The sequence below is a fragment of the Podarcis melisellensis genome (assembly GCF_964234715.1).
Source record: "Podarcis melisellensis genome assembly, chromosome: Z".
NCBI lineage: Eukaryota > Metazoa > Chordata > Lepidosauria > Squamata > Lacertidae > Podarcis > Podarcis melisellensis.
Window position 1 is genome coordinate 17,121,036 of NC_138547.1, and position 13,114 is coordinate 17,134,149.

Below are 13,114 nucleotides of genomic sequence, written 5' to 3' on the forward strand. Positions count from 1 at the left end.
TGATGTGACAATCCCACTCCTGACACAAGTTTTAATATATTTTTACCTCTCCCTTGTCTCCAAAAGAGCTCCAGCAAGAGTATATACAATCCATGCACTGGATTTTGGGGTGCATTCTAGGTTCCAAGATTCAGTCTGGGATTGCTCCAGCATCCACCTAATACAGTCGTCCCCAAACTTTATGGAACCAAGTGGTTCCATAAACCAATCACCAGCGCCCACTACCCTAGAACCTTCATTATACACCCTTAGGCACCAGGCAAAAACTTTCCTCTTCAACCAGGCCTTTGGCTGATTAACATCTTTTACCCCTTTTAAATGGACTCATAGGAAGGGGCTGGGAGAGCAGGGATTACCGTTTTTTTTTTTGTTGTTGTTTTTATTATGCATTTTGTGTTTTTATATTGTACTTTTATGCTGTCAACCTGAGATCTACAGAAGAAGGGACTTATACAAATTTAATAAGCAATAATAAAAATAATATCCTACCCTACCCTATAAAAAGCAATATTCAGAATAGTGGGCTGAAAAAAGAAAAGTTCTCCGCCCTTGTGTGACCTAAACAATCCAAAGGAGAAACCAGAAATCTTAGCCAGTATGAAACTGTTCCAGAATCTGGATTGTGTAAAGGGTGGAACGAACACACACACACACACACAAACTTGGGTGGACCTTTACATAATATCTTGCTCTCTTCTTGCATCACCTTCTTCTTGTTCCAGCCAATTTGGCCACATGCTTTTATGTTGAAACAGTTTTCCTTGGGCAGCTCGTTGAGGGAGATAATTGGAGCCTTTGCAATCTTTGTGCTGCCAAGCTTAACATGAATGCATTTTGGGGCCGGAACTTCGAAGGGAGGCCAGGATTTCAGTGCCAAACGATTCGGACAGGGACAGCTGGCATCAGAGTTGCACCGAAGTCCCTCCGATAAGTTTCCAGCAGTCTTGCTGAAAACCTTCTTCTCTTTTCTAGAAATTCCTCCCCAGCCAGAGCCTCTGGATTCCCACCAGGACACAAGTCCCAGCTCTTGAGATCTTTCACCAGATTATGCATGAGGTCAAGAGAATCACCCATAGCACACTTCGGATGCCCCAGTGGGGGGGGGGGTGCGGAACACGCCTGGGATATATTTGCTAGTCTCATCCAAAGTTGTCCCCTCCCCCCTTTTTTTTAGGGGGTCAGGTTATTAGCTGTGAGTAGAGGACCCTCGTGGGTCCCTTCCAACTCTACAATTGGAAGTGATCCAGTGATCGCCACAGTGATCCAGGCGACAGTCATCTCCAGGCTTGACTACTGTAATTCGCTCTACGCGGGGCTGCCCTTGAAGCTGTCCCAGAAACTCCAGTGGGTGCAGAATGCTGCAGCGAGGCTCCTCACAGGGTCTCTGCCATGGGAGCATATTCACCCAGTGCTTTTCAAGCTGCACTGGCTCCTGGTGGAGTACAGGGTCAGATTTAAGGTGCTGCTTTTGACCTTTAAAGCCCTTCACGGCCTAGGACCCTCGTACCTACGGGACCGCCTCTCCTGGTATGCCCTACAGAGAGCCTCAAGGTCCATAAATAACAACACCCTAGTGGTCCCAGGCCCTAAGGAAGTTAGATTGGCTTCAGCCAGAGCCAGGGCCTTTTCAACTCTGGCTCCGGCCTGGTGGAACTCTGTCTCATGAGACCAGGGCCCTGCAGGATCTGCTTTCTTTCCGCAGGGCCTGTAAGACAGAGTTGTTCCGCCTGGCCTTTGGCATGGAGCCAATTTGATTCCCTCCCTCCCTCTTTATTTTTTCTTTTCCTTCTCCTCCTGCGATGAGGCTACATTTTAATATTTTAATGTTCCAGTATTTTAATGTTGTATTTTATTTTTGTTTTTAAGTTGTAATCATTCATCTTGTTTTTATTATTGCTTGTAAGCCACTCTGAGCCCGGCCTTGGCTGGGGAGGGCGGGGTATAAATTATTATTATTATTATTATTATTATTATTATTATTATTATTATTATTATTATTACAATTCTATAATTGGGACTCCCACATCCTGCTTCCTTCGGGGTGGCAGGAGACTTGGGTTGAAATACAACGATGTGCCATCAGTATGCCCCATGCAACTAATCATCTGGGGCTCTGAGAACACCTTAAGGAGGTTCTCACAAATCCCTGCCATGTTCTCTCTCTCCCTCCACCAATTGCCAGTTTCCTTTCCTCCTTTTTCTTTTACCTTTCCTTGAATTCTAGAAACACTTTGGCCAAGCTGCTCCCTCCAGACATCATGGAAACATCGATGGCTCTCAGGAAATTGAAGTGGACTTTGATGAGGTCCTGGAAAAGAAAGGAAAGGGGAAGAGACATAGTACCCAAAGGTTGTTCCCACTTACAGTGATGGAGCTTCATGCTCTGGCACCGGGGGGGGGGGGGCATGGAGACAGTGGCAGAGGAAGAGGACTGTGGGGGGAGCGGACCGCCCCTGGCAGAGCGATCCTGGTGGGGTGGCATTGCGGCTGCTCCCCCACCAGCACTGGGTGCCACACCCCAGGACGCACGCCAGCCCCACCCCACGTGCTCTCCGCCCCCAGTGCCAGAGCATGAAGCTCCGCCACTGGGGGCGTGTTCTGGGGGCGTGGTGCCCAGCATGGGTGGGTGGGGGCAACTGCGATGGCACCCCACCAGGATTGTGCTGCCAGGGGCAGTGCGCTCCCCCCACACTCCTCTTTCTCCACTTATGCGAAAGAGAATACAATTTACTTATTATTTAGAAACGAAAAAGCTCCACTCAGGCCACCATAATTAACCACTCAGGAACTCTTAAAAGGGAGTCATTGTGTGTAAAGTGAATTGTAAACTGCAGCAGGGTCAGACTTGAAACCCAGGTTCCTTAAATCAAGGAACTAAATCTGCAGCCTGTGTGAAAAAGGAGAGAAGAGATTTAAAGGTCCGGATCTTAGACAACATTACCTCCAAGTTAATAAATATTGCTTCCATTTCTTGTAGAGTCAAAACCAGCCTCAATGGATTCATGTAGTTCTGCAAAAGCGAAACAGAAAAAGGTGGGAAGCATAGGCCATAACATGGTCATCTAAGTCTCTCTATCTGGCACATGAAATTCCCAACAGGCCATGCTCCGTCTCCCATGTTCATGCTGCTCATGGGTCTTGCTCTGCAGTTTCCTCAGGTGATTTTGCCAGGCTGGAAGGTGCCCTTGAATTGTGATCATGTCTCTTGCTTACCTGAATGGAGGTTGTGTGTGTGTGTTTGTGTGTATCTTTAGAAACCTATGACTTTGAATATAGCTTACTGTACAAGGGTGAGAGCCATATCGTTTATTCTGCCACTTTTGTCTCTGGCGCCACTTGCCACTGTTGCATGGCCCTCAGAACACTGCCCACAAGGGAGTAAGAACTTAAGAGCCCTACTGCATCAGGTCAAAGACCACCTAGTCCAACATCTTTCTCTCACAGTACCCAGTCAGATGCCCCAATGGGAAACCCGAAAGCAGGACCTGAGCACAACAGCAACACTCTCCCCACTTGAGATTCCCAGAAACGTAGAGGCAATGCTGCTTCCGAGAGTAGAGGTATAGCGTCAAAAGAGCCTGGCTGCTGGATCAGACCAAAGGCCCATCTAGTCCAGCATCCTGGTCTTCTGGCTAACCAGAAGCAACAAACAGGACCAAAGTTGGAAGAGCAACTCTCCCCTCCTGTGTTTTCCAGCAACTGGTATTCAGAGGCACCCTGCCTCCAGTAGCGAAGAAGAAGCAGGAGACCCTAAGAAAGGCTCTGTTGGATCAGGCCTGTGGCCCATCCAATAAAAGCAACTTGTTCCTACAATGGCCGACCAGATCGTGTTATGGGAAGCCCACATGCAGGATCTGAACACAAGAGCAACTCTTGCCCTAACTAAATATTCAGTGTACATACCTTGGGTTACAGACACTTCAGGTTGCGTTTTTTTTGGGTTACGGACGCGCTGAAATCCAGAAGTACTGGAATGGATTACTTCCGGGTTTCAGTGGTTGCACATGCACAGAAGCACTAAATCACACTTTGCGCATGTGCAGAAGCACCAAATCGCAACCCATACGTGTGCAGACGCAGCGCTGCAGGTTGTGAACGTGCCTCCCACATGGATCATGTTCGCAACCCAAGCATCCACTGTACGAAACCTCTCTTTGTCCACCCATTTGATATATTTTTTCTTTAGCCAAGGAATAAAAAGCAAATTGTAAGTTGAGCTAATTTTGTGTTTTAAAAACATTAATGTGTTTACAATGCTGCTTAATCACCAAAGGGGAAAGTAATTACTTGGCTCCTGGCTCCACTTTATGCTCCTTAAGTTATCATCTTTACATACGTGTGTGTGTGTGTGTGTGTGTGTGTGTGTGTGTGGTTTTAAACAATTCTGAAATGCAAAACCAAACCATAATTCATCAAAATGAATTAAAAGGCAGGCCTGGCGAGACGTGCCCTCCCAAGATAAATAGCCCTGCTCCCTTATCATTTGAAGGCCATCAAATGGAGGTAAGGGAAAGGGTCCTTATCAGAACGGTTATGGAGCTCCTGCCCATCAGGAAGAGTAATGAGTCTGTTAAAAGCTGTCACTGGCCTGGGCACAAGAGGGGGCTGGATGTTGCAAGAGGGAGAGGAAAAAAACTTTTTGGCAGCAAGGACAGAAAAACAAAACTCTCCGCCTCCTTTCACAATGCCTTCAGCTCCAGGGGTCATTTTCCATGAAGAGATGGTGGCCTGGCTGTTTTAAAGTCTCCCTTCTTCCTTCCCTTGTTTGTTTGCAGCATTTATCTCCCACCTTTTCCTCCAATGAGCTTAAGGGTGTGCATAGGTAGGTTAGGCCGGAAGAGGGAGTGGGGGGGGGGGAGGGAGAAAGAGAGACTGGCCCATGAAGTCATACCCACACCTATTCTCTATTGTCAAAATTTTGATTGTAAGATCCCTGTCGTAGAGCCCAAGCGTCAAATGCACTGACATAATGTAATGTAGCAATTTGCACTTGACATTCACCTTTTCTATGTCTTCGAGAGTCTTGTAGTATTTGGCCTCAGTTTCCTGGATCTCTAGCAAACAGCAATTCCTTTTGTCATCTTCCGTCATGCCCATTTTCTAGAGGGAAAAACATAAACACTGGCATGTTAGCATGTCTAAGCTGCTCATTTTGATCTGAACTCAACAGAATGGAACTTAGGGATACCTTCAGGTGGACAAGAGAAGCTGTTTCATGCAGAGACAGACCACTGGACTGCCTATGCTATCAGGCAGCAGCAATCCAGGGTTTTAGGTGGGTGGGGGAGGCAATCCCAGCCCTGCCTGGAGATGTCATTGGGGATTGCACTGGGGCCACCTGCATGCAAAGCAGATGCTCTACCACTGAGCTATGGTCCTTTCACTGAAAATACAGTAAGGTTCAAATAGGAATGAAGGAATCTGCCTTATCAGACCACAGTATAATGCCATCATCAGTAGCTTTGTCTAGCTAGACACACATGAGGAAGGACGTTCCCAGAAGCAGCTCCTGGATTAGGACTCACCAACCTTCTTAGGCCCATGGGAACATTTGGATTTTGGAGTGACTGCTCTGGGCGCTATTTCCTCTAGTCACTTCTACCCCACCCTCCAAAACCAGTCCTTCTCTTGCACACACTCCACTTTCCCAAGGGATCTGGGTAAAAGTTGGACCCAGTAGAATTAATCTCAGCCGTGAGCATATAGGGTTACTTGAGGAAATGGGAAAGAGGGTCACTCTGCCAACTTCCTCCTTCAACTTTATGTGCTCTTTAAAGGAGAAAATGATAGCTACCCTCATCACTTTGTGGCTAAGAGGGCAGTTGCAGGATGCAATGGGGCTTTTACTGCAGCCCCTTCTTGTCCTACCACATTCTAAGTGTATGAATGAATGTTGTTTTGTTTTGTTTTAATACTGTCTTATGCTAACCAATGAACTGTTTTACTTTTTGAGGTGTAAATTGCTTTGCAACCTATTGGTGGCAAAAACAAAAAAAAAACAGTTCATAAATAAATAGCCAGATCTATGCATGTTCCAAATGAGGCACAAGAGGCACCTGAGATGTCCATTTCGAAGCATGCAAACCTGGGCTTGGGACCATGGCACATGCAATGGATAAAAACTCTTTTCACTTATAGCCGGGAACACTTACCTGCATATATCTGATCTGAAGCATGGAAGGGGCACACAGGGAAAATCAAGAAGGGTTAGGACGTTTTGCATCACAAATCACCCATTTCATTTGGAATTCTAAAAATGTTTTTGCTGCACATGGTGGGGATAAGTTACAAAGGCTTGCAAAGGCCGCTAATATGTCTTAGGTATACTCATAAGAAGAAAAGAAGAACTTGCTGGATCATGCCATAGGGTTTGCATCTAGCCCAGCTTCCTGTCCTCACAATGGCTAACCAGATGCCCATTATGGGAAGCCCACAAGCAGGACCTGAGCACAAGAGCACTCTTCCCTTCATGCAGTTTCTAGCAACTGGTATTCAGAAGCATTGATACATCCAATTGGAGGCAGAGCAGAGCCATCATGGCTAGTAGCCATACAAAAGCCCTCTTCTCCTCCTCCATGAATTTGTCTGATCCACGGTTTAACTATGCTCTGTGTGAATAAGGACTTTATCTGTCCTGAATCTTCCAACAGCTTCATTGGATTTCCATCAGTTCTAGTGTTATGAGAGGAGAGGAAAACTTTTCTCTGTCTACTCTCTCCATCCACGATCTATAAACTGAAAAGTCCCAAAATCCTCACTTTTGAAAGCAGCAGCACTTTGCATGACTTTTAAGACACCGCTCAAAAAAAGGGGAAAGGTGCCCCCCCAGGGAGCGGAATATCAGGGCAATGTCTGTCAACACTTGCCAGAATCTAAAAATACTCTCAGGAGAAGACGTGCAGCTGGCTAATTGAGCCACCCATCCATCCCAACTTTCTCAGCCTCAAGAGAGAAGATGTGACAGCTAGCCAGGGCAGGTTGTCATCTGCTTGCTATTTTTATGCCTCCCTTACACATTTATCTCTCTCTCTCCCCCCCCCCCTGCAGAAGGCACTCCCCATACACCAGATGACCTCCCAAAATGTTTTGTTTTCCCATCTAAAAAGCAGCAGAAGTGAAGGTTTAGTGTGCAGGATGACCCCAAAGAGAGAGAGGAAGAGGGTGCATTTCAAACAAAAACAAAAAAACTATTGGGTGTGGGTATGTCATTGATGATGGGAATAAGAGACACACAACCCATTGCAAGTGGCACATAAGAATCATTCTGCATTGGTAAGAAAACAGTATTTTAGTGTGGAAGCACCCACGCTATCACTGATCTATTATTCATCACTGATCCACACTATCGCTATCACTGAGCTATGGCCCTTCCCCCAAATCATTCAAGTGGCTACCCACCGCCATCACAATTCTATTCAGATTGCCCCCCTCCTGATATTTAGTTCTAAAAACAGTAGCTAAGGGGACCACCCCAAAAAGTTATGAGGCTGAAGCCCTCCCTTCCCTTGTCATTTGAGTATGCTCAGGACTTCAATGATGCCCTCACCATGGGCTGCTGGACTTCCACTTTGATAATATCTTCGTAGATGTCATCCCCTTCATCTTCACATGGGACGCAGTCATAGATGTCTTCCCCCAGATCGTGCTCGCTGAAACAAAACCAACAAGGGTTGTTTAGTGCAACAAAAAAACCAAAGGAGGCCACGCTCATGGTTAAGTGTAAAAAGTCGCACAGAAAATGTTAAATAAATAAAAGGTGGTTACGTGAACTGCAGCGTGACAACAGCCATACATTTTTATGTATATAGGGGGAAACCAAATGGTTAAATATATACCGTATTTGCCCGAATATAAGCTATACCTGAATATAAGCCGCACTTTTAAAATTGGGGGGGGGGGAGAGAATACCCAAATATAAGCTGCTCCCTTAAAATTCCATGGGCTCTCACACCCATTCCATTTTACCATATGTCTGTTTCAGCAGTGATACTGTAAAAAAGCCCATTTTTGTAAAGTCGTGAATTTAAGCTGCACTTAAACTTTTCACGGTCGGAATATGGGGGGGGGGGGAAAGGTGTGGCTTATATTCGGGCCAATACTGTAAACAAATATTGTAGATGGGCAACCTTCTGCATGCAGCATGCCAAGGGTGGGCAGGGCCAGAGGCAAACATGGATAGAGAGCAATAAATGTGCCTCTTGGCTTTGTATGGTAGGCTACATTCTAGCCGTGTCCAAGCCAGAGCTTTCTACACATGCACACAGCAACATCTCTCAGATGCTGAGATGGGCACAGGGGGCCCTCTTCTTAGGTCCTCCATCCTCAGAGGCTGGGGGCAGGGTGGACCAGGGGGAGAGGGCCTTCTCTGTGGTGGCCCCTAAGTTGTAGATGTATGGCTAATGCATGCCTCTTTCCCTTGGTCTTTGGCACCAAAGGTGTGTGTGTTTTAGGATTTATTTTGTTATTTTAAGCAGTTTTAAGCTGTTTTTAATGTTGAGTTTCGATTTTTAACCAGCCCTGGGATCTTAGGGTGAAAGACAAATAATAAATTTGTAACAACAACAACAACAACAACATGCTGCCTCGTTATTCTCCATACAGGCAAGCAAGAGGCAGCATCATAGTTCAAGGCTGAACATCTGCACATGGTTTTGTACTGGAAGACAACACTTTATGCTTGGTAATTATTATTATTTTTAAATCAATAAAGTTTGTAATCAATCATTCATTCAATAAAGGTGGCAGAAGTCCTTGAGGAGGGAACAGAGTAGGGCTCACGGGGGAACGGCCTGGGAACACTCCCAAGGGCCAGACAGAGAATTCTAGAGAGCTGCATTCATTCTCTTGGCTTATGTTTTCCCCAACTCTGCTATATATACAGATTTCATAGAAGGGGGCTTTTGAAGAGCATTTTTAGGGAAATCAAATTTGCTTAGTCTCCAGATTCTGTCTCCTAGCCGTCATTCCTGCACTGCAGGGAGTTGAAGTAGGGTCCCTTTGGGTCTCTTCCAACTCTGCACTTCTATGATTCTGTCCAGCAGTTGCCAAACCCCAATGTGGGGACCCACACCTTCCGGCAACTTCCGCAGCAGGCACTCAGCGACTTCTGATAGCAAAGGTTGGCTTTGAAAGCAAAGGTTGGCTTTGAACTCGGGATGTGAGCTTTGGCCTCCTGCTGAGTTTAAAGAGGGCACTGGCAGAAATTGCCTTTCTCTCCCTCCTCCTCCATCGCCACCAGCTCTCTTTGCAGGGAAAAATGGCACTTTGCCTTGCAAGCTGAGGCTCTGCGAGAGCTGTTTAAAAACAAAAACAGCTAGAAAGCGTTGGCTGGAGAGAAGACTCTCTGTCACACCCATTCCCTAGCTGCTTGTTAGGGGAATGATGGTCTCCTAATTGCCCAGATTATCTAGGGAGTATGAGGGTCATATCACTGCCCAGCCATGATGAAGCTTATATTTACTCCTACCTTTGGGGTCCCCTGGATGTACCCTTATCTCAATCCCATCTCTGGCTTAGAGGAATGCAGAAATAAAGGAAGCTGCTTTATATTGCATCAGATCATTGGTCCATATAGCTCAGTACTGCCTGCACTGACTGGCAGTGGCTCCCTAGGGTTCCGGATAGGGGATCTCCACATGAATATGCTGTTGAGGATTGAAGCTGGACTCTTCTGCATGCAAAGCAGATGATCTCAGTGGCGTAGCGTGGGGGGTGCAGGGGGGGCCGGCCGCACCGGGCGCAACATCTTGGGGGTGGCGGGCTAATCTAGTGGAAGAGACTCAAGTGCTAAAATCCACGGGTTAGGGGGCGCAAATTACTTGCCTTGCCCCGGCTGCTGACAACCCACGCTACGCCACTGGATGCTCTGCTCCTGAGCTTTGTGGCCTTAAAAATGATTCTAGTACTCGTGGTTCTAAATAAAGGGCTGAATTGAATAGAACATAGGAAGTTGCCTTGTACTGACTCAGACCATTGGTTCACCTAGCTGCATTAACTGGCAGCAGATTTCAGACAGGGAATCCTTTCCTAGCCCCACCCGGAGATGCCATTTGGGGATTGAACTTGGGACCATGTGCATGCAAAGCAGGTGCATTACCACTAAGCTAAGCTATCACCCTTCCCCATTCACAGAAGACACAAGTGGGGAAGGGTGGAGAGATAGATCACCCGGGCAGTCATTCTCCATGACTGTCCAGGACAGAGGGCATGGCTTTTCCCAAATCGTGAGGGCCAGACAGAGGTCTGGAGGGCTACACCTGCAGCAAACCAGGGGCAGAGAACCTTCTGCATTCCTGATCATGTGCAACTACAACTCCCATCAGCCTCAGCAAGCAATGCCAGGGATGATGGTAGGAATTGTGGTTCAGCAACATTTGGAGGGATGCAGGTTCTTCACACCTGCAGCGAACCAATCCACTCCAGTAAGATCAACGAGTCTGCCGTTAAATAATTTCAGTTGCTGGTTTGGTAGTGGCAGATCTGAGCAGCATGTGAAGCCAGCCTTTGCTAATAGCTTAAGAACCTCCTATGTGTGTGTGTTTACGGACTTCCTGGATGCTGCTGCCTCTGTTTGGTCACTTGCAGCATCCCCCTTTCCGTGCATCGCAACCCGCTCTTTTTGCAAAGGACAGCAACCGGGATGGGCTGTCAACTCTGGTTATATAGCAACCCAGCAATGATCGCTTTAGCATTTTGCCGCACCACACAGCAGAGCCTGTGGGTGAAGCAGCGCATCTCAGCTTGTCACTTGGGTTATTGTAGGGGACAAAGCATTGGCAGGGTAAGGGTGGGGGGATAACACACACACACACGCGCGCGCGCGCACACACACACACACACACACAACCTAACCTAACACAGTTTGGCTTGGAATGCTGGGAACTTCATATAAGTCAGCCCTGGAAAATTATTTCATACCCTCAGCTCTGGAACTGATCTGCAGGAGAGCAAATCAGCTAGCACTGCTGAGAAACATCTTCATCAAGTTCCTCCTTCAGCCATCATCCACAGCAGCTATTCCATCAGGCTGCATAGCAGGGAGAAAGAGGGGACCGGGGTGGGTGGGGACAGGGCTTCTCTCTTGCCGAAACACCAGTAACTTTCGGCTTCTCGTCTCCTTGAAATCTGCAATTCCAGCTATCTATTACAAGAACTCAGGAACGAAGGAAGAACCAGAGTCATTGTGATCTGGGGTCCTGGAGGAGGGGGCAGGTTAGAGACCTGCTACTATTTTTGAAACTGGGTCCCAGTCTCCAGCATCTTAGAGCTGCCCAAGCAGAGTGAAAGGAGTTGAATCAGCCACTGAGGATCGGGTCCTTCTGGAGAAGGTGTATGGGAAGAAGACAAATGCTCATGGGGGTGTAAAGCAGGGCTAGGAAGAGATGTGGTGTGGGGAGAAGAGTGTGTGGCTTGGGGGAATCCAAGGAAAAGAGAGGGGGGAGTGGAGGGCCATATTAAGACCCATGGGCCCAAGGTTCCCCACTCCTATGCCCAAATAAAAAATGAAATCAGGAACAAATAAAATCCCAGGGCAGAATCCGTTATTTGGTAGATACTTACTCAGCCAGCTCTTCCAGGCTCCTATAGACATCATCATCATTTTCTGTGGTCTCCTCTGAAGGGAATGGCCTGGAAAGTAAAGGGTAGGTGGGGAGATACAGAGAAAGTGTTAAGTCTACTAAGAATAAGAGTTGGGAAGACCTGGAAATATGAGAACATCTGCTTTACGTTCTTTTTAAAAACAGGATAAGGCAAGTAAGGAATGCAAATATGATCAATGCTGCTTCTGTGATATGCAGGTTAGAGTGGTCTGGAGAATGAACTTTTGGTTCCTACTCAGAGCCTCTGTATTCATGGAGACTAAAGCCATCAATGATAAGGGGCCTTGTGGAGAGCCAGTGTGGTGTGGTAGTTAGAGTGCTAGAATAGAACATGGGTAATCAGGGTTCAAATCCCTAATTAACCATGAAGCTCACTGGGTTGCCTTGGGGCTAGACACTGCCTCTCAGCCTAACCTAGCTCACATGGTTGTTATGGGGATTACAGTAAATGAAGATGGGGAGAGCCATGTGACCACCTTGAGCTAATTGGAGAAAAAGGTGAGACAGCAATGCAATTAATAAAATAAGTAATAAATAAGAATAATACCAGCTGCTGGGAATCATAAATGGGGAGAGCTGCTGTTGCACTTAGGTCCTCATTGTGGGCTTCTCAATGGGGCATCAGGTTGGCCACTGTGAGGGACAGGATACTAAACTAGATGGGCCTTTTTGGCACATCTTATGTTCTGAATGACACCAAATTCATGTCATTACATGGAAGAATAAAATGTCAACTGTGCTAGATATACAGGAAGAGATCACAATTTTAAGAACCTCCATGACTCAATTTCCTGAACAAATAATGCAGTTCCTCATTGCCTGACGTTTCTGATGAATGCTGAACCACTTTCAAGGATTCTTGGGATTAATAGTGCAAGAGGAGACCTGCTGGATCAGGGCAATGGTTCATACAGTCCAGCATCCTGTTCTTACAGTGGCCAACCAGATGCCTATAACCAGTGAAGAACTCGGACTGCCTCTCGTGGGTGAAGTCCAGTACCCAAGAGTTTGTGAAACCACCTCCCCCATCAAAACAAATGACCCAGGCAGTTGCAAACTGCTTTGGCATCATCAGCATTCTTTTCTTCTTATTTTTTAAAAGCACTTTGTTATCAGGGGGTAGAGCTCTCTCTCTCACACACAATGTGTTTAGCTTCAGAGGAGTACATGTCCACCAACATAGAGAGGTGATGCCCCACACAAGGGTTCATTTGTTCTTGGTTCCCAAGGCAAGGCAAGAATCAGCACCATTGAGAGATACCAAGGTGTGAGTTCAGGACCATGGATAATGCTCCTGCAGAGGAGGCCAAACATCAATGTTGTTTTAGCAAAGCCCTGCAGCAACCGACTGATTCTCAAAGCAGGGCTAAACAGTCATTGGCTGTTCCATTCACCAAAGCTCCTCTTCCTCCTCAGTTAAAGGATTGATGCTGCCTTCTTCATCCATTGGCTCATCTGAAATAATGGGATTTTTAGTAGTGGGATCTCCACTCTAAACTCTATTGATCCCGAGG

At 46.7% G+C, this 13,114-nt stretch overlaps 1 protein-coding gene across 3 annotated transcripts in view; it reads right to left on the reverse strand.

Moving 5' to 3' along the window:
• Positions 1–13,114, reverse strand: part of VAV2 (vav guanine nucleotide exchange factor 2) — a 148,535-nt gene that overhangs the window by 26,683 nt on the left and 108,738 nt on the right. For all 3 annotated transcript variants that reach the window (XM_081897798.1, XM_081897796.1, XM_081897797.1), the window contains exons 4-8: positions 11,560–11,628; positions 7,547–7,649; positions 5,002–5,100; positions 2,942–3,010; positions 2,208–2,308 (exon numbers count right to left, since the gene is read on the reverse strand). In XM_081897798.1, coding sequence (XP_081753924.1) covers positions 2,208–2,308; positions 2,942–3,010; positions 5,002–5,100; positions 7,547–7,649; positions 11,560–11,628 — 441 coding nt within the window. The remainder of the gene's footprint in view (positions 1–2,207; positions 2,309–2,941; positions 3,011–5,001; positions 5,101–7,546; positions 7,650–11,559; positions 11,629–13,114) is intronic.